The 18,831-nt window shown below is 38.7% G+C and overlaps 2 protein-coding genes across 2 annotated transcripts; both read left to right on the top strand.

The window, feature by feature from the left end:
- Positions 1 to 897: 897 nt before the first annotated feature.
- Positions 898 to 6,169, top strand: LOC113023300 (solute carrier family 22 member 7-like). Its single transcript, XM_026169324.2, has 10 exons — positions 898 to 1,420; positions 1,666 to 1,769; positions 3,588 to 3,742; positions 3,895 to 4,063; positions 4,155 to 4,278; positions 4,398 to 4,507; positions 4,984 to 5,198; positions 5,382 to 5,490; positions 5,577 to 5,783; positions 5,997 to 6,169. The coding sequence occupies exons 1-10, from the start codon at positions 1,040 to 1,042 to the stop codon at positions 6,025 to 6,027; spliced, it is 1,605 nt and encodes a 534-aa protein (XP_026025109.2). The 5' UTR covers positions 898 to 1,039; the 3' UTR covers positions 6,028 to 6,169.
- Positions 6,170 to 9,545: 3,376 nt separating this feature from the next.
- On the top strand, positions 9,546 to 17,764 carry LOC113023299 (solute carrier family 22 member 7-like). The gene is made up of 10 exons (XM_026169323.2): positions 9,546 to 10,000; positions 10,092 to 10,195; positions 13,849 to 14,003; positions 14,181 to 14,349; positions 14,461 to 14,584; positions 14,676 to 14,785; positions 16,008 to 16,222; positions 16,760 to 16,868; positions 16,957 to 17,163; positions 17,274 to 17,764. Exons 1-10 carry the CDS (start codon positions 9,620 to 9,622, stop codon positions 17,347 to 17,349), a joined length of 1,650 nt encoding a protein of 549 aa, XP_026025108.1. The 5' UTR covers positions 9,546 to 9,619; the 3' UTR covers positions 17,350 to 17,764.
- Positions 17,765 to 18,831: the final 1,067 nt, after the last annotated feature.

Here is an 18,831-nt window from a genome sequence, read left to right as displayed (position 1 = left end):
CTCACTTATGGTTCATTTTTGTGCTACTCAGCATACTCTTTGTTTCTTGTCTCCATTAAAACACAAACACTGAAGTCTTATGTGTCACTTGGTGTCACAGTTAGCGCTGGCAGACCGTGGGGATGTGGGGAAAGGAGGACCTAAATGCTGGACTCCATGTGGTGAACAGTGCATTTATTTACAGTGCAGTAAATATTCACACAAACAATCCCCATGCGTTCCCCTGACTCCCATGCCGTGTCTTCCTTAAATAGCTCCCCCGACAAGGCTGATCAGCAGCAGGTGTGTGGCAATGGTCTTCAGCTGTTGTATTGAAAAATGTTGTAATTAGGTTGGTTCTGCTGTAAAGGGAGCTCTTGCTTTTGGCTGCCAAATTTTCAGAGATGTTTTTATTTGTTATGTTCTCATCCAAGTTTTTATTGTGCAGATTGTAGCAGATCGGTTTAATCTTCCTATAGTTGATCTCATTTTTGTGGCTGGTTTTATCTTGGTGCAGTTGCTACATGAAGAAATCCTGTGTGACTGTATATTTCTTTGGGCTGTGTACATAATATGGTGCTAAAATATTAAGTTGCCTGTGGGTGTGATGTGTTTGTTATAAAATTTAAGCCCTGCCAGAGCTGATATCTTAGAACTTACTACCATTGTAAAATAAAACATTACAAAACCATCTGATTCCTTTGCATATTGCACTGCAGCTGCATTGTGGGATAAGAGTGCTTTCTTGAGAACTGAGATCAATTTTAGCTCACATTCTTGCTTTCTCTACTGTGAGTGCTAATTTTCAATTATAAATCCTGACTATTATAGCATTTGAATAAACATATCAGCCTTACAACTGATCAAAGCAAAGCCAGTGTTTGACTGAGTAACTGTATCGTACTGGGTACAGTTAAGTTACATTATTAATACATGTTTTTGGTATTCATTTTAATTATTAACATTGTGCTGGTGAATGTGTCTTTTATAGTGAGTGATACTCTACTTCACTTGACTTTTAGAGCATTTGTCCTCCCGGAGATACAGGAAGCACAGCAAAATGAAATTTGACAGCATTCTTGCAGAAATTAATGGATTTGGAAAATTCCAAATTGCTCTAGTCTTGATTCAGATCCTGTCTCGAATTACTTTGCCATGTCACTTTCTGCTGAATAATTTCATGGCAGCTGTTCCTTCGCATCACTGCAACATCGATGCTTTGGATACTGGAGCTGTCTTTGGAAATTTAACTTTAGATCAGAAATTAGCCGTTGGTATTCCAGCAGAGCGGGATGGGACTCCAAGCTCCTGTCAGATGTTTTCAGAGCCCCAATATGAATATCTGTTAGGTTCAAACAGCAGCAAAGGCTCATTTACTGTTCAGTGTCAAAATGGATGGGTATATGACAAAAGCACTTTCAAGTCTACTTTGGCAACAGAGGTAAGTGAGAATTAGTTATGTTGAACAGAGACATTTTACACAGTCATTTGGATTTTTTTTTTAAAGAACAAATTTTCTTTTGCTAACATTAAGGATATCATTTTCTATCCATTTTATTATCTACAGAAAATAATCCAACTAGCTAAATGTAATTTCCCCAGGCATCATTCATTTAATTATTGTTTATTTTCCAGAAGACGCAACTGTAAAATCACATATTGTAATATTTTAACGATTATTTGCAGTGGGATCTCGTGTGCAGCAGAAAAGGTATGAACAAGGCAACTGCAACCATTTTCTTTATTGGTGTTATGGTTGGAGCCCCAGTTTTTGGGTTTCTCAGTGACAGGTAAGGGTTAAATGGTCAAAAATACTAGTTCTTCTCATATACACGCTACATTGTGAAATATTTTAAATCATTTTTTGCGATAATTTTGATGATTAAGGCACCGTAGAGGTGTAAAACCGTAAAGGGACCTCTGGCTAATACATCCGGTTCCGTGTCGGGCTCGTAGCCGAAAACTAGCTTTACTTCGTTGTCTGGGTCAACTTTGCTAGCGAGAGACAGAGAGAGGCGTTGAAAGGCTCCAGCGGAACTTGTTGTTTCAGAGGAAAACACGAACACGGTGTACAGTCGTCTTAATAGCGTACTTACAACTGGGCTCGTCAGGCACTCTTCTTGGCTGCAGGGGTTATTATTAACAAATTTCCCACGTGTGGGACTAATAAAGGTTATCTTATCTTATCTTATTATATTTACATGCTTCCATCTCCCGTTTCTGCTCGATGACAACTCGTACTTTTCCACTCTCCTTTTTCTCCCTCCCTCGCTCACAGACACATAACGGGTACGGCAGTCCATTCTCCCTGCAGCACGGACTAGCTGCCCAGGAGGCTACATTCTTTAGGGCGATGCCTGTAAGACTCTGCCTATTGCCTTCATATTAAATCATTTTAAAAAATATTTCTTCACGTCATTATGAGATGTGAGATTGAGACACAGGCATTTGAGCCTCTTAATGCGTGTTTTGTTTGGGTTTACACCGGCGTGGAATTACCAAAAATAGAGAGAGCATAGCCTAACATATGAAACAGGAAAGTACCGCCGTGTAATCCCTTTATTTCAACAAAGTAACTGTATTCTGAATACCACCTTTTTAAACGGTAACTGTAACGGAATACAGTTACTCGTATTTTGTATTTTAAATATGTAACTGCGGTAAATGTATTCCGTTACTCCCCAACACTGCACACCTGTTTTATATACGCGCCGGATAGTTTTCTATATGGGATCACTGAAAAAAGTGCAGCCTTACCTAATATCAACCCTGTTACTCATTTTATATTAAGATTTAAAAATCTAGTTGGCATTGCTATGACGAATAACCTTCAGTAAAAGCAATAAATCACACAGCAATAGTACATTAGTGTAGTTGTAAAAAGCATGATAATATATTAAGTAATCCAAAGTATTCAGAATACATTACTCTCATTGAATAACGTAACGGAATCCCTTACAAAATACATTTTGGGGCATGTATTCTGTAATCTGTAGTGGAATACATTTTTAAAGTAACCTTCCCAACACTGATAATATCACACATAACAAAAAAAATAAAGAAAAGAGGAAGACTTGAAATATTTCACATCGCCTGTAATGGATATAGAACATGGTTGATTTAATTCAAAAATTTTACTGCTTTAAATGAAATTATATTCCATAATATTCCAGTTTTTTTAATGTACTAGTATATTCGACAAAATGACCAGAAATGTATTATTTTATTTTTATTTTCCAGGTCTGACTTGTTTCAATCTCTACCAGTACCATTACCAATGCCAACTTGGATACAGACATATATGTATATAACTGAAAAAAAAAATAACAATAAGATCAATAAGAGAGATGTTGAAGTGTTGCAAAATTAAACCGTCTTGCGAATTATAAATATATTAGTGCTGTCAGCGTTAACGGCGCCGTGCTGCCCCACGCACGGGGCGATCCGTGCTAACTCGCTAAAGGAGATTTGCTGCGTTAATGCGGTTATGGCGCTAACATCATTTTAACGAGATTAACACCGACAGCACTAAAATATATACATGTGAGAGGTTTACCCCACAGCTGTGAGCACAGTCATTACTTCATGCTTTTTCTGTCCATGACCAGGTTTGGGCGACGTCCTCTTCTGCTCGTGTCTTATCTGGCATCCTTGATATTTGCAGTGCTGAGTGCATTCTCCACCTCGTATGTAATGTTTGTCATCTTGAGATTTTTTACGGGCATGTCACTCGCAGGAATAAGCATCATGGCCATTGTTTTGAGTAAGCAGGATATTGTTAAAGCTGTGCTAACCTATGACTGAGACATTATAGCCTGGTTCATGTTTACAGGCATATTCTGTTTCTCTTTCAAGAATTTGCACAATTTTTTTTATAAATTTTTTTTTTATATACTTGTGCTAATGTTTCTGCAGATGTTGAATGGTTTAGCATTGAACACAGGACTTTTTCTGGTGTGATCATAAGCCTGGATTGGACAATTGGGAACTGGATCCTGGTTGGCACTGCATATTTTGTAAACGAGTGGAGGAAGCTGATTCTAGCAGTTACCTCCCCCCTGATTCTGTCTATCATTGCTTGGAGGTATTTAAGTTTTATTTGCTGACTTTGCAAAGTATCCTTAATCTCATTGGATTTTGATCAGATGCTAAACTCACCATGTTTGTTGATTTAGGTGGCTTCCAGAGTCTGCTAGGTGGCTTGTAGCCAAAGGAAAGACAGATGCTGCTCATCATTACATAATGAAATGTGCCAAGATGAACAACACATCCAAGTGCATGGCCACCATCACACCAGCGGTACATCTCAAAATGTTTTTGGGGTTTTTTTTATTAGCCGACAGTCTTACTGTAAAATAAGACAAAAAGGGGGCTTTGTAAATGAACATTCACATTATGTTTCCCTGACTTTCTCACAGACATTACTGGAATGTGCAGAAACTGAACATGGCGCTAAGAAGTACACTTTTGTAGATCTTTTCAGAACCCCAAATATTAGAAAACTTGCTATATACTCAGGAATGCTATGGTAAGTTTCGGTATAATGGTTTGGAGTTAGGAGATAGTTCAGCTTTTTGGGAAAAGGCAAATTGATTTCTTCCAGATATTCATCATATGTGTGCATTTTCTACCAAACGCACTTTAAAAAGAGTTAACTGACTTTTCTCTGTGTGTGTGTTTGTGTGTGTATTTTTGCTATCTTAAGTGACAGTTATGGGTGGATTATTAAATAGACAAATGGGGCAAATTGTACTTGGGACAAAGATGTTAAAGCCTTTGAGCTATCTTACGGAAATAAAGCAATTGTTATTTTTATAGCTATCATTTTTGACACTGGGAAATTTACACAGCTTTTGATTTTGTTCTAGCATACAGTGTAAAAAATATTTTAAAAAAATATTTAAATGAGAGTTGCAATCATGTTTGGGTTTTCTTTGAGGAAATTTGTATTTACCCCTTTATTTATCAGCCTAAGTTTAAGTGTTTCTTCTCCCTCTTTTCTAGGTTTGGCGTTGCATTTACATACTATGGAATAACTCTGAATATCACAGGATTTGGACTGAACCCATACCTAACACAGTTCATATTTGCATCCATTGAAATGCCCATGAAGATTGGCGTCTATTACTTCCTGGAGAAAGTTGGGAGAAAGCATGGCCAGATGGGTTCCATGCTATTAACTGGTCTCTGTCTCTTCATCAACATCTTTGTTCCAAAAGGTCATTTCTCTTTCATTTCTCGTACATTTAGCGGTTTATTTCTGCCACCGAGAGTTGATATGAATGTATGCGTTCATTTCCGGTGGTAAGCAGGATCAATCTTTAGAAATTAAAAGATAGAGCATTGGTCTTGGGTGGATGTGTTCTCTCACCTGAAAATTTTCTCTCTCCTGTTCTCCTTAGATAAATGGACTGTTCGTACTGTTGTGGCAGTTCTTGGAAAATCTATGTCAGAGGCCTCGTTCACTATCATGTATCTTTACACAACTGAGCTTTACCCTACGGTCGTACGGTTAGTCCACAAAAAACGTTCTTCTGCCTTGCTTTGATTATTCATATGAAAGGTTTATATTAACCTCAGTGGTTTGATCTTTTTAGACAAAATGGCTTAGGCTACACCTCATTTCTTGCACGACTTGGCGTGTCCATTTCTCCACTCATTGTACTATTGGAAGATCTGTGGCATCTCCTCCCTGCAGCCACTTACTGTGCAGTGGCAGTTGGAACTGGTTTAGTTGCTTCACTTCTGCCCGAAACATTAAACACCCGACTGCCAGAGTTCATCGAAGATATTGAGAAACCAAGGTAAAGAGAAGAGAGTGTTAAAGCATCACAGCATGCAATTCAGTATCCAAACTAAAGCTAAAAGATTAACCATTCACAGAAACTCCCCACGAAACAATAATCCAGTAAACTGCAGTTTACTGTTTATCAAAGTCCAAAATACACATTACATTCTATGTCCTGATGTCTGCATGTAAGGTCAAATGACTAACTGAAGTCTTATTTATATTGCAGGAGACAGTCACCAAGGAAGGAGATTCAATAAGAAAAACACAGTCATCAATAATAAGACTTATAATGATTGGATCTTAACTGATTTTTAAATAGTAAAGTTACCATGTTACAACTTCAAAGATCATCATTGTTGAAATGCTCAACAAGTGTCAATAAACGTAATGTTAACACCACTATTATTCACTTGTCATTCACTAGTCTTGTCATGTTTCACTGTATACAACACATTTCATTAGCAAATGAAAAGATAGGCTGGTATTGATAGTGAATCGATGGTGATGCTTACTTTACTTTATTGAGTTTATTTACTTCCATGCTTTATTGACTTCCACTTTCCATGCATGCTTTTTTTTTTAAATTAGGAAATTTCCATCCTACCATCCTCAGTATAAAGTAAATGTTTGGCCTGTTAGGTGCACACAAGTTATTGTTTTCCACCACCTTCAAATCTACTCTGGCTACAGAGGTGAGATTCAATATTTCCATTTAAAAAGCAGGAAATGAATACCAGTCCTAAATCAGCTAAAGTTCTTCTTTCGGCCATCCTCCCTTCATAGTGGGATCTGGTTTGTGATAAGACAAAAACTAACAGAAAAACACAGCTACCATTGTCTTCATTGGGGTCATGGTTGGAGCAGCAGTTTTTGACCATCTTACTGACAAAATAGGTTGAAGATGGACTCGAGGCAGGTTGTTCCTGGTGACTGGGATGTTCATGTTCTGCAGCATGTTTATCCATCTAGTTATATGATCCTTTCAAGCACCTTTGATGAAATTAAGAACTATTATTTTTAGTTTTCTATTATTATTATTATTATTATTGTTGTTGTTGTTGTTGTTGTTGTTATTATTATTATTATATTTTTGTTTTGTTTTTGCTTCTGTTTAGCTTTGCTGGTTGTCTAAATATATTCTAACATTAGGCCATTTTTCAGGTCATGTGTGTTTTGGAAGTTGTGCAGCTATCGCAATATCCAGCTCAATACACAAACAGTATATACGTTGATGTGAACAAACTAACAAAGAATAGAGATAAAATTATGTGTTAGTACACAGCATCATTTCATAGTAATTTTAATTCATGTCTAGTCTAGTTTCGTTTATTATATCAGTGCTATTACATCATTTTTTCACACTTTTTAGATACATGCAATAACCTTGTAAAAATGGCATACATTTCCATTGTTTATTTCTAAAAAGAATGAAGCACATTTCAAAGCAGCCTTAACTCTGTTCTACTTGTATGCAATATGTTACACCAGACTTGTTAGAATTATAGTTTCTACGTAATACAGCTTTTTGTCAGGTCATTCACATAACTGAAGAAGACTCTCCAGGTGGGTAAAGTCTGTACATAAGCATATTAGGTCATGATAGGTGCACTGCTACAAATGCCTACATGCCTGAGAATGATCTGTATGTCACAAGTAATTTGCATTATCACAAACTATTCATTGTCAGTTGGCCTTAGATTGTAACCAGTCATTCTCATTATAATTAATAACATGACTTCATGTCTGTATATGTGTGCAAGTGTCATTTGGGCAACTTTCACTGATTGAGTTGCTGAATAATTTATCAGTCTAGAAGAAAGAGGCCTACAAGCAGCTGGAAACAAACAAAATGTCAGCTCTGTATCAAGTTTTGTCAAAAGTGTATATGTAATTTTAGACCTTCTGTTCTGTGAGTTTGTTGAGAAGGGTTAGGGAATGTATGTATTCAGCCAATTACAGTAAAACCCAAAGCTATATACAAGCCCTGGTATCTGTCAATTTGTAAAAATATGAGCTAATTAAAAAAAAAAAAAAAAACCAAAAATACAAGGCATTAAATAATACAGATTTGAGGGTTTTTTTAAAATGAAAATTCTAGTTTGGCTTTATATCATTTAGGAAAAATATGATTTGTGGATATAAAATTATATAGTAGGTAATAGTTGGTAATTAAACTGTCTCAATAAATGACTGAAACATTAATGAGCTTTTGTTTCATATATCTCTGTTCACATTAAATTAAGAGGTCTCTTAGGCATCTTCTCTTGTAATATTTTTCAATAATCTTCAGGAATAGTTCTCCAGGCTTCTTGAAGGACATTTCAAGGCTTTTCCTTGGATGTTGGCTTCATTTATTTTATTTATTTATTTTTTAGAAAGAGGGGCAATACATATTAATGAACATTTTAACAAATGTAAATATGCCAGATTATAGCCTTGGGCTAATTTCCATCTGCAGACCCTCTGGTCTGCAGACCCATTTTGTTTCATTCTCTGTTAATTCAGTTCAATATAGATTTATTTATATCACGCCAAATCACAACAACAGTTGCCTCAAGGCACCTTATACTGTAAAGTAAAGACCCTACAATAATACAAAGAAAAGAGAGAAAAACCCCAATAATCATATGACCCCCTGTTGATGAGCAAGCGATTTGGTAACAGTAGGAAGGAAAAACTCTTGAGTCAATTAAGACAGGAAATAAGGCATGCTGTGGGAGGAAGGCAGAGATTAATAATAATTCATGATTAAATGCAGAGTGGCATATAACACAGTAAAAAAGGTGAGTGAAGAAGAAACACTTCATCATGGGAATCTCCCAGCAGCCTAGACCTATTCTACCGAAACTAAGGGAGGATCCAGGGTCATCTGATCCAGCCCCGACTAAATGTTTTAGCAAAAAGGAAAGTTTTAAGCCTAATTTTAAAAGTGGAGATAGTGTCTGTCTCCCGAATCCAAACTGGAAGCTGGTTCCATAGAAGAGGGGCCTGAAAACTGAAGGCTCTGCCTCCCACTCTACTTTTAAATACTGTAGGAACCACAAGTAAGCCTGCAGTCTAATGGGGTGAAACAGTACCATAAGGTCATTAAGATGTGATGGGGCAAGATTCTTCAAGACCTTGTATGTGAGGAGGAGGATTTTAAATTCAATTCTGGATTTAACAGGGAGCCAATGATTCAATATCAATATAGCAAAAATATGCTTTCTCTTTCTAGCCCCTGTCAGTACTCTTCCTTCAGTTTGGATCAACTGAAGTGTTTATCAGGACATCCTGATAATAACAAATTACAGTAGTCCCGTCTAGAAGTAACAAATGTATGAACTAGTTTTTCAGGGTCACTCTGAGACAGCATGTTTCTAATTTTAGAGCTATTGTGCAAAGAATGTGCTCCACATCATTTTTTCTCCTTGACCCAAACAAATTCACTTCTTAACTTTAAATTCTGGTTAAAAAATAGAAATGTTCTTAAAAGCTAGATCAACAGACATAAAGATGTTACAGGTATTGACAAAAAGGGAAAAAAAGAATGACTTTTTCCCCACTGGAAATTTCTTGTATTAAACTCAGCCAATACACATTTGTTTAAACTTTGGACCTTGGTACTTTATCACTAAAGTTACAGCTTTCTTGGAAAATTATTTATTTACTTCTACGGTTCACTGAGTTCAGTTTATTTTGTTCATACTGCCTAACAACAAATTAACACATTGAACATCAGCTGACCGTTAACCAAGAACGCTTAATGGAATAAAAGCGGCTTGTGGCTCACTATGAAAATCTATTTTGTGCTCCTGAAGGTATTTGCTTCAGGTTATTCTCTAGTTTGTGTCTCTTTTGTTTTCCAAGATGAGGTTTGACAATGTGCTGGCAGAGATCAATGGCTTTGGAAGATTCCAACTAAGAACATTCCTCTTGTTAATAATTCCACGGCTGACTTTACCATTTAACTTCCTGCTGAATAATTTTATTACATTTATTCCCTCTCACCACTGTGATATCAGGTCTCAGAATAATGGAGGTGTTTTCAGGAATTTATCTTTGGAAGAGAGGCTCAATGTTAATATCCCTTTTGAGCAGGATGGGAGTTTGAGCTCCTGTCAGATGTTTGCAGAGCCTCAGTACCAACTGCTGTCAAACTCTTCCAACTTAACCTACATACCCACAATGCCATGCCAGAATGGTTGGATATATGACACCACCATCTTCAGATCTACTCTGGCTACAGAGGTGAGGATCAATATTTCCATTTAACAAGCAGGAAATTAATACCAGTTGTGAATTAGCCTATGTTTTCCTTTTGTCTCTGTTCCCTTTATAGTGGGATCTGGTTTGTGACAAGAAAAAAATGAACAGAGCCACGGCCACCATATTCTTTGTGGGGGTCATGTTAGGATCAGGAATATTTGGCTTCCTTAGTGACAGGTGAGTCCATGTCATCACCTTTAAAATCGAGCACAAACACACTGAATAATAAAATCAACTATGCTTAACATTTTTTTGTACAACTATGGTGACAAGTCTGTATTGATCTGGGTGTGCATTGCCAAATATTATGATGAGCAAAGAACAAAATTGTATTGCCAAAAGTAATCATTCACAGGTACTTTGCAAGTAGGGTGGAGTAAGCCCCTCTATTAGGTATTTTAGTATTTTTAGTATTTATTTATTTATTGTCATTGTCAAGAACAATGAAATTGCGTTTGGGGCTTCCATACAACCCAAAAAAAAGAAGAAAATAATAAATACCCCTTAAAACCCAAGTGTACATATTTAACCCAGTGTGACTCCAATGCAATAAGACAATCCTTAGCAATAATGTTCGTAGAAATTCAGACAAAGACCTGAGAAACATGACAAAATACAACAATGCAACCCATTCAATATTATTGTACTGTGAGATATGATATCAGATATGATAGTTATCTATTTAAGAAAGAGGGGGGGGGGGGGGCAGGAGGGGGAAGAGAATAAAGATATGATGCACCAATGCAGACCAGTTCATTGCTATTAAGAAGTTGGATATGGTTATTGTCCGTGAGAGGGGGGCAGAGAGTTCAGGAGCCTCACAGCCTGTGGATACAGGCTGTTGGCCAGTCTGGATGTTCTGGCCTGTATAGACCTGTACCTTCTCCCTGAGGGCAGCAGATGGAAAAGGTGGCGCGCAGGGTGATGTTGGTCCCGCAGGATACTGTGCACCCTCCTCAGACAGCGAGTGGGGAAGATATTACTGATCTCTGGCAGACTTGTTCCAATAATTCTGCCAGCTTCTTTCACCACCCGCTGGAGTGCTTGCTGATCGGCCTTGGTGCAGCTGGGGAACCACACTAGAAATCCATACGTCAGAACGCTGCTGATGGCACAGTTGTAGAAGTTCAACATCAGAGATCTGGGAATGTGTGTGCTCCGCAGTCTCCTCAGGTAGTAGAGGCGCTGTTGGGCCTTCCGTACAACTGAGGTGATATGGTTGCCCCAGGACAGGTCCTCGGTCACAGTTACCCCCAAGAATTTAAAACTGCTCACCCTCTCCACCGCCTCACTGCCAATGAAGAGAGGCAGATGGTTGTTATGACCCCTCTTCCGGAAATCTACAATGATCTCCTTAGTCTTTTTGGTGTTTAAGACCAAGTTATTGTCGTGGCACCATGACTCTAGTTGTTGCACCTCTGTCCTATAGTTTGTCTCATCATTGTTGGATATAAGTCCGAGCACTGTAGTGTCATCTGCAAACTTAACAATGAGATTGGACGCGCAGGAGGAAATACAGTCATGGGTGAAGAGAGTGTATAGCAGAGGGCTCAGAACACACCCCTGAGGGGCACCGGTGTTGACCACAAGGGTGGAAGAGGTGTTCTTACCCACTCTGACACTCTGTCTACGGTTAGTGAGGAAGTCCACAATCCAGTTGCACAGAGAGGAGTTAAGTCCCAGTTGGTGGAGTTTGGGACCGAGTTTGTATGGCCGGATGGTATTAAAAGCCAAGCTGTAGTCTACAAAGAGGAGCCGTGCATAGGTGTTCCTGTGTTCCAAGTGCTTCAGTAATGTGTGCAGCACTGTGGCGATCGCATCCTCAGTTGACCGGTTCTCCCTGTATGCAAACTGGTGCGAGTCCAGGGATGGTGGAAAAGCAGCTCTGATGTGTTTAATGACCAGTCTCTCCAGGCATTTGGCGGGAATGGGGGTGAGTGCCACAGGTCTGAAATCGTTCAGACATGTGACATTTGACTGTTTTGGGATGGGAACGATGGTTGCTGCTTTGAAACAGGATGGTACCAGTGAACAGGACAACGAGGTGTTATATATAGAGGTGAAGACGTCCGCCAGGTCCGCAGCACAGTCTTTTAGCACCCGGCCCAGCACTCCATCCGGCCCGGCCGCCTTCCTGGTGTTAATGCTCCGGAACACACGCCTCAGCTCATGAGTGCTCAGGACCGGAGCAGGGTCGGTTGAGGGGAGAGGGGACAGGACAGGGTCGGTGTTCTCCCTGTCAAAACGGGCATAAAAGAGATTTAGATCCTCAGCCAGAGTAGAACTGTCGGCTGAGGGTGATGGTGTTCTTCTTTTGTAGTCCGTGATAGCCCTGATGCCCTCCCAGACCTGCCTTGGGTTTGTGTTGTTCTCAAACCTGGCCTCGATACGCCTCCTGTGCTGCTGCTTGGCAGTCTTGATGCCTCTTCTCAGGTTGGCCCTGGCAGCACTGTATGCCTCCTGGTCCCCGGATTTGAAAGCGTTGTTCCTTGTTCGAATAAGTTGTTGAACTCCGTGTGTCATCCAGGGTGGATTATTAGGGAACACACGGAATCGTTTCCAAGTTGTTACATTGTCCACACAGAAACAGATGTAGTCCAAGACAGTGGAGGTGTAACTGTCCAATGCGACACGATTGTCAGTGTCCTGCACCTTGAATACATCCCAGTCTGTGCAGTGGAAACAGTGAGTAGGTGAGTTTGGATGCTTCCATAGAGGCCTCAAAGACAGAACAGTGGAGAACATCACTAAGGTCCTTTATCTAGAGTACTGTTTATATTTAAAACAACCTTTTTTGAAATACTTCAGGTCAGAGGGATTTCACTTTTTTCTTTATAAGAAATATTTCAATTATGTAAAAGTACACTATACTGACAAGGCATTAAGCCCACCCAAACATTACCCATACAGGAACTGCCCAAAAGGCAAAGCCGTAAAGTTCCAGCTCCAGGTTGATGCTGGAGAAAGTTTGGATCTCTGCAGTTCTTCTATCAATAGTGTCCCTTTTTTTCATGTGCTATGGCCCTCGGCACTTGGTGCTCTGGAACCTTGTGTGGTGTGTGGTCACTTCACGGCTGACTTGTTGCAACAGTGGCATCCCATTACATCACACTCAAAATCAAAGAGGTCTTCTGAATGCCCCGTTCATTCACAAATGTTTGAAAAGGCAGACCGCATGGCTAGGTCTGCCTTTTTTTAACATCTGTGACAATGGGACCAGAATTATTTTAACGTTTTTTTATTTTCTCATTAATTTTTATTTTATTTCATTTTGACATTTAGTTTTTAATTCAATGTATTTTCAGTTAGTTTCTACAGAGGATTTTTTTTTGTTTCAGTTTAGTTTGTCTTGTTGGAAAATGTTTAGTTTTAGTCTTTTTAATTATTACTACATGGTTGGTATAAGCCAAAGGCAAGATTTAGGATAGCCATTGCAGGTAGTACAATTAAAATTACACAATTTTTTGAAAGCAGTTGACTCACAGTCTTGTAGACATCCAGAGTCTTAATAAAAAATGTCCATCAATACCTCATTGGTATGTAATAAAGGTTTTGCCAAATTAAGAAATACTGAAACAAATATTATTTCCTTACTTCCCTCCTTTATTTTATTTTAGTTATTTTTCCAAGTGCAAAGGATTTTTTTTTTTGTTTTTCCATTTTTTTTCAAAAGTCTAACATTTATTTTGATTTTAGTGAGCTAAAAAAAACATTCAACTTCAAAAATTAGGAGAAAAGAAATTGTTCTTAACAGTTGTAATCTAGGCTTTTTTTCATTTAAGTGTTCCGTAGATTATTTGACTGTAATTTTTAAAAAATTTGTTTTACAGGTTTGGCCGGAAAAAAACACTTCTATTGTCTTACATGGCAAGTTTCATTTTTGGGATTGCGACCGCTTTGTCCTATAATTTCCTAATGTTTGCCACAATGAGATTTTGTACTGGACTCGGACTCTCTGGAATTAGTATAAGCTCCTTCGTCCTCTGTGAGTTGCCTGTCATTCACATCGAACAAAAAATAAATGAAACATCACACTGACACAATTAAATTTTTTTGAGATGATGCCCATACAGGTGTGGTTTGCTCAAAATCCTTATTTTTATCAGTAACCTCAATCAGTGTCATTATTAATAAAAAAAATACATAAAATTCCTCCACATAGGTCTTGAATGGGTGGAAATCAGGCATCGGACTACAGTGGCTGTTTTAATGAGCTTGGACTGGAGTGTTGGTTGTGTTATTCTACCTGGAGTGGCCTATTTGATCAATGATTGGAGATTCCTGACTGCTGCTGTAATCTCCCCACTGTTTCCAGCTATGCTCTGTTGGTGGTAAAGACAAATTAATATCATTATTCAGTTTTCATGCAGGGAAAACTAGTTCCTGTCTTTCTAAAAGTATTTAAAAGACCTTCTAAACCTTCTCATTGCTCTTTCTCATAGGTGGCTCCCTGAGTCTGCCAGGTGGCTGATGAGTAATGGAAAAACGGATGACGCTCATTTTTACCTGAGTAGATGTGCAACAGTTAACGGCAGAGAGGATGTCATGGCTGACTTAAAACCTGAGGTACAACATTTTCATTATCAGCTAACTTCAAGACAGAACTGTACACTTCACAGCTCCTTTCTCTGAATAAAGTTTCCTTTTTACTCTACAGGTTCTGTCTACAGTAATACTTGTAGAAGATGAAAACAGAAAGTATTCCTATTTGGACCTCGTGAAGACACCCAAAATGAGAAGGCGCGCTCTACTTAGTGGCATTGTGTGGTATTTATCTTGAACATTTAAAACATTATACATAAGTATATAAACTATTTGCTCATTAGTACATATTTAATGGTTAAAACTGTGGACAAAGGTGTCCATGTCCGTGATTGGGAGGTTCATTGAATAATTATTAATAACCGAGAAATGCATATTTGATCTTCAACCTTAGAAGATCCACCTTTAAAATTTGGAGACAGCTGTCTATATCCATGATAGGGATGCACCAGTATGTTTATTCAGTCCAAAAATTAAAACAATGCCCAGTTAGGGCCTTGCATTGTTAAGGCCCACTTGCCCACGATGTGGGCGATCGTGGCTCAAGAGTTGGGCATTCGTCTTGTAATCGGAAGGTTGCCGGTTCGAGCCCCCGGCTCCGACAGTCTCGGTCGCTGTGTCCTTGGGCAAGCCACTTCACCCGGGCCCGGTGGCGCCAGTGTACGGCAGCCTCGTCTCTGTCAGTGCGCCCCAGGGTGGCTGTGGCTACACTGTAGCTGCCATCACCAGTGTGTGAATGTGTGTGTGAATGGGTGGATGACCGTGTATAGTGTAAAGCGCTATACAAATATTTACCAGTGTCTCTTAGCTACAACCAGTAAACTTGGCTGAAATGGTGGCATTATCCCCCAGGTTAAAACCACTGGCCGTTATGATGGCAAAAACGGAACTGTAGAAAGCCAGATGTTGATGTTGTTTTCTTCTTCTCTGAGGTGCATTTAGAAAAAGTAAAAAATATCACCACCATAATTTTGTATTAAGGAAATTTACAGCTACATTGAGAACATATATTCCAAAGACAACACTACATCTAAATTATTTCTGGAGTCTTCGTTTTTGAGCAATTCAGCTCTTGAAGTTATTAAACCTCAGCCTAGTTGGTTAGCTCAGTGGCAGAAGCACTGTGCCCCCACCCCTCCTTACCTACTCCACCTTTTGCTGGAAAGTCTAACAAGGACATCCAGGCAACCTTCAAAAGGTCAACAGCAAAATTGCGTCGAAAACATTGGCCCAAATCTCATGTCTAAACAAATTTTTAACTAGACTAGACTAGATTAAACTGCCAAGAACAGGTTATTCAACATCATGTTTGCTGAACTCCAACACTGTTTCGATAACAATGGTTTTACTATTATCCATGTCAGATACCAGGTAGCTAATGAGAAACTACTGTTCTTTGGGGCAACTGTTTAACTTTAAAATGACAAAAGTCTGGTCTTGCTCGCAGGTTTGGAGTGGCCTTCGCTTATTACGGGATCAGCTTGAATATCAGCGGATTTGGTGTGAACATTTATCTCACACAGTTCATCTATGGTGTCATAGAGATTCCAGCCAAAGGATTCGTCTTTTTCACCGTAGACAAAATAGGTCGAAGGTGGAATCAAGCCGGGATGCTCATTTTGACTGGGCTGCTTATATTCAGCAGTGTGTTTATCCATGCAGGTATATGATCCATTCAAATGTGTAGATGTATTCATTTTAGTTTATTAGCTTACTTTCTAGTATTATATTATTTGTCACATGCACCAAGCCATGATTCTTTGACCAGACTGACAAAGACTACACATAATTCACTCTTGTTCTGGAGTAGTTTTGCATGATTCAAGCTGCTAGTTCATAAAAATTCATTGTTCTAGTCTTGGCGCAGCCCAGTTCATCCAGTGTCTGAAGTAAACCATGTTAGCTCCTCTTCAATGTAGTTCTTCCCGTGAAACGGTTTTCTTTAAACAGTAGATTGTTGAATTAGTAATTACCCCCATATCTGACATAATAAATTAGAAACAAAACATCTAAGATGTTCAGTGTTTAGTCTGAAGGTTGAACTTTTAGCTCATTATAATTAGTTGAATATGGGATGACCCCATTATCTGTATGAGCTAAATTAAATGTCCTTATGCGTTTGTAGTATTTAATCTTCTAATAAATTCAGTGAAAAGTCTTAACTAGAACACAAGGTGAATTATAGTGTTTTCTTTTCAGATAGGGGGGATCTTCGGACAGCTGTGGGAGCTTTGGGCAAGATGTTTTCAGAGGGCTCTTTTACAATCGTTTTTCTGTACACAACGGAGCTTTATCCCACAGTAATGAGGTCAGTAAAATGCACATTGTCTTTTATTTTGCTGCCTGATAATCAGAGCACAACATTTGTTTTATTTTTTCTTCTTTTTGTAATTCAGGCAAAATGGATTGGGATACTGTTCCTTTATGGCCCGTGTAGGTGTGGCTGTATCCCCCTTGATCATGCTCCTTGAAGACGTGTGGGTGAATCTGCCAAGTTTTGTTTTTTCCCTGGTGGCTTTAGGCTCCGGACTGTCAGCTTCTTTGCTCCCTGAGACGTACAATGTGCGTTTGCCGGAGACTATTGAGGACGTGGAACAGACAACGTACTGCGCTTTAATGTAGAAAAATCATCCAAACATGAGACATTATAAACATTGTAAAATGTATATAAAATGATGTACATTTTAAAATGAAAATGTCTTTTGTATTTCAGAAGACGATCAGTCTCCGCCTCTGATGAGAAATCTCCTGCCTGTGCGTTTTTGTCAGTGCAATCAAAATCCCCATAGGACTACACTAAATCACCACAGCAACTTGATGGGAGCAAACAGTTTAAACATATGTAAAACAGTGTCTTTTACACATGTTCAATCCATGTTGAATATGAAGTCATTTTACCTCCTCGTGGGGGAAATATCCAAATTTAGCTGTAGTAGAATTCTTATTTGTTGTTGCAGAGGGTACAAATGCAGTGCCTTTCACATGTGTGATCTAAGTACATACCGCTGTGTAGCTATAAATTTATAAAAAACACAAATACCTCAGTCCTTTCATTAGATTGAGTATGTTAGGAAACTTGAGCTAATGAAGAAGCACGGTTTGTTAGATTCAGTTATATATTTTTTGCTCTAAATCTGATTGTCTTGTGAGTCATACGTCTGTGTTCTTTAGTAAAAATAAATCTAAATAAATCTTGAAACCCAATTTCAAATACTGTATGACATATTTGTGTTTGAGGTGTTGATTTTATGCTCGATAAATGAGGAGATCCACAGTTATTATAAATTAAATTCTATCTATAAGTGCAAGAGCGAGTGTGGTAACTTGCTGTAAACAGAGACAAACTGATACAGGGAGTGCAGAATTATTAGGCAAGTTGTATTTTTGAGGAATAATTTTATTATTGAACAACAACCATGTTCTCAATGAACCCAAAAAACTCATTAATATCAAAGCTGAATGTTTTTGGAAGTAGTTTTTAGTTTGTTTTTAGTTTTAGCTATTTTAGGGGGATATCTGTGTGTGCAGGTGACTATTACTGTGCATAATTATTAGGCAACTTAACAAAAAACAAATATATACCCATTTCAATTATTTATTTTTACCAGTGAAACCAATATAACATCTCCACATTCACAAATATACATTTCTGACATTCAAAAACAAATCAGCGACCAATATAGCCACCTTTCTTTGCAAGGACACTCAAAAGCCTGCCATCCATGGATTCTGTCAGTGTTTTGATCTGTTCACCATCAACATTGCGTGCAGCAGCAACCACAGCCTCCCAGACACTGTTCAGAGAGGTGCACTGTTTTCCCTCCTTGTAAATCTCACATTTGATGATGGACCACAGGTTCTCAATGGGGTTCAGATCAGGTGAACAAGGTGGCCATGTCATTAGTTTTTCTTCTTTTATACCCTTTCTTGCCAGCCACGCTGTGGAGTACTTGGACGCGTGTGATGGAGCATTGTCCTGCATGAAAATCATGTTTTTCTTGAAGGATGCAGACTTCTTCCTGTATCACTGCTTGAAGAAGGTGTCTTCCAGAAACTGGCAGTAGGACTGGGAGTTGAGCTTGACTCCATCCTCAAGCCGAAAAGGCCCCACAAGCTCATCTTTCATGATACCAGCCCAAACCAGTACTCCACCTCCACCTTGCTGGTGTCTGAGTCGGACTGGAGCTCTCTGCCCTTTACCAATCCAGCCACGGGCCCATCCATCTGGCCCATCAAGACTCACTCTCATTTCATCAGTCCATAAAACCTTA

This window comes from Astatotilapia calliptera, chromosome 6, assembly GCF_964374335.1.
Source record: "Astatotilapia calliptera chromosome 6, fAstCal68.1, whole genome shotgun sequence".
In the NCBI taxonomy this organism is placed as follows: Eukaryota; Metazoa; Chordata; class Actinopteri; order Cichliformes; family Cichlidae; genus Astatotilapia; species Astatotilapia calliptera.
Note: the sequence above shows the minus strand (reverse complement) of the source record. Positions and strands in the feature narration are given on the sequence as shown.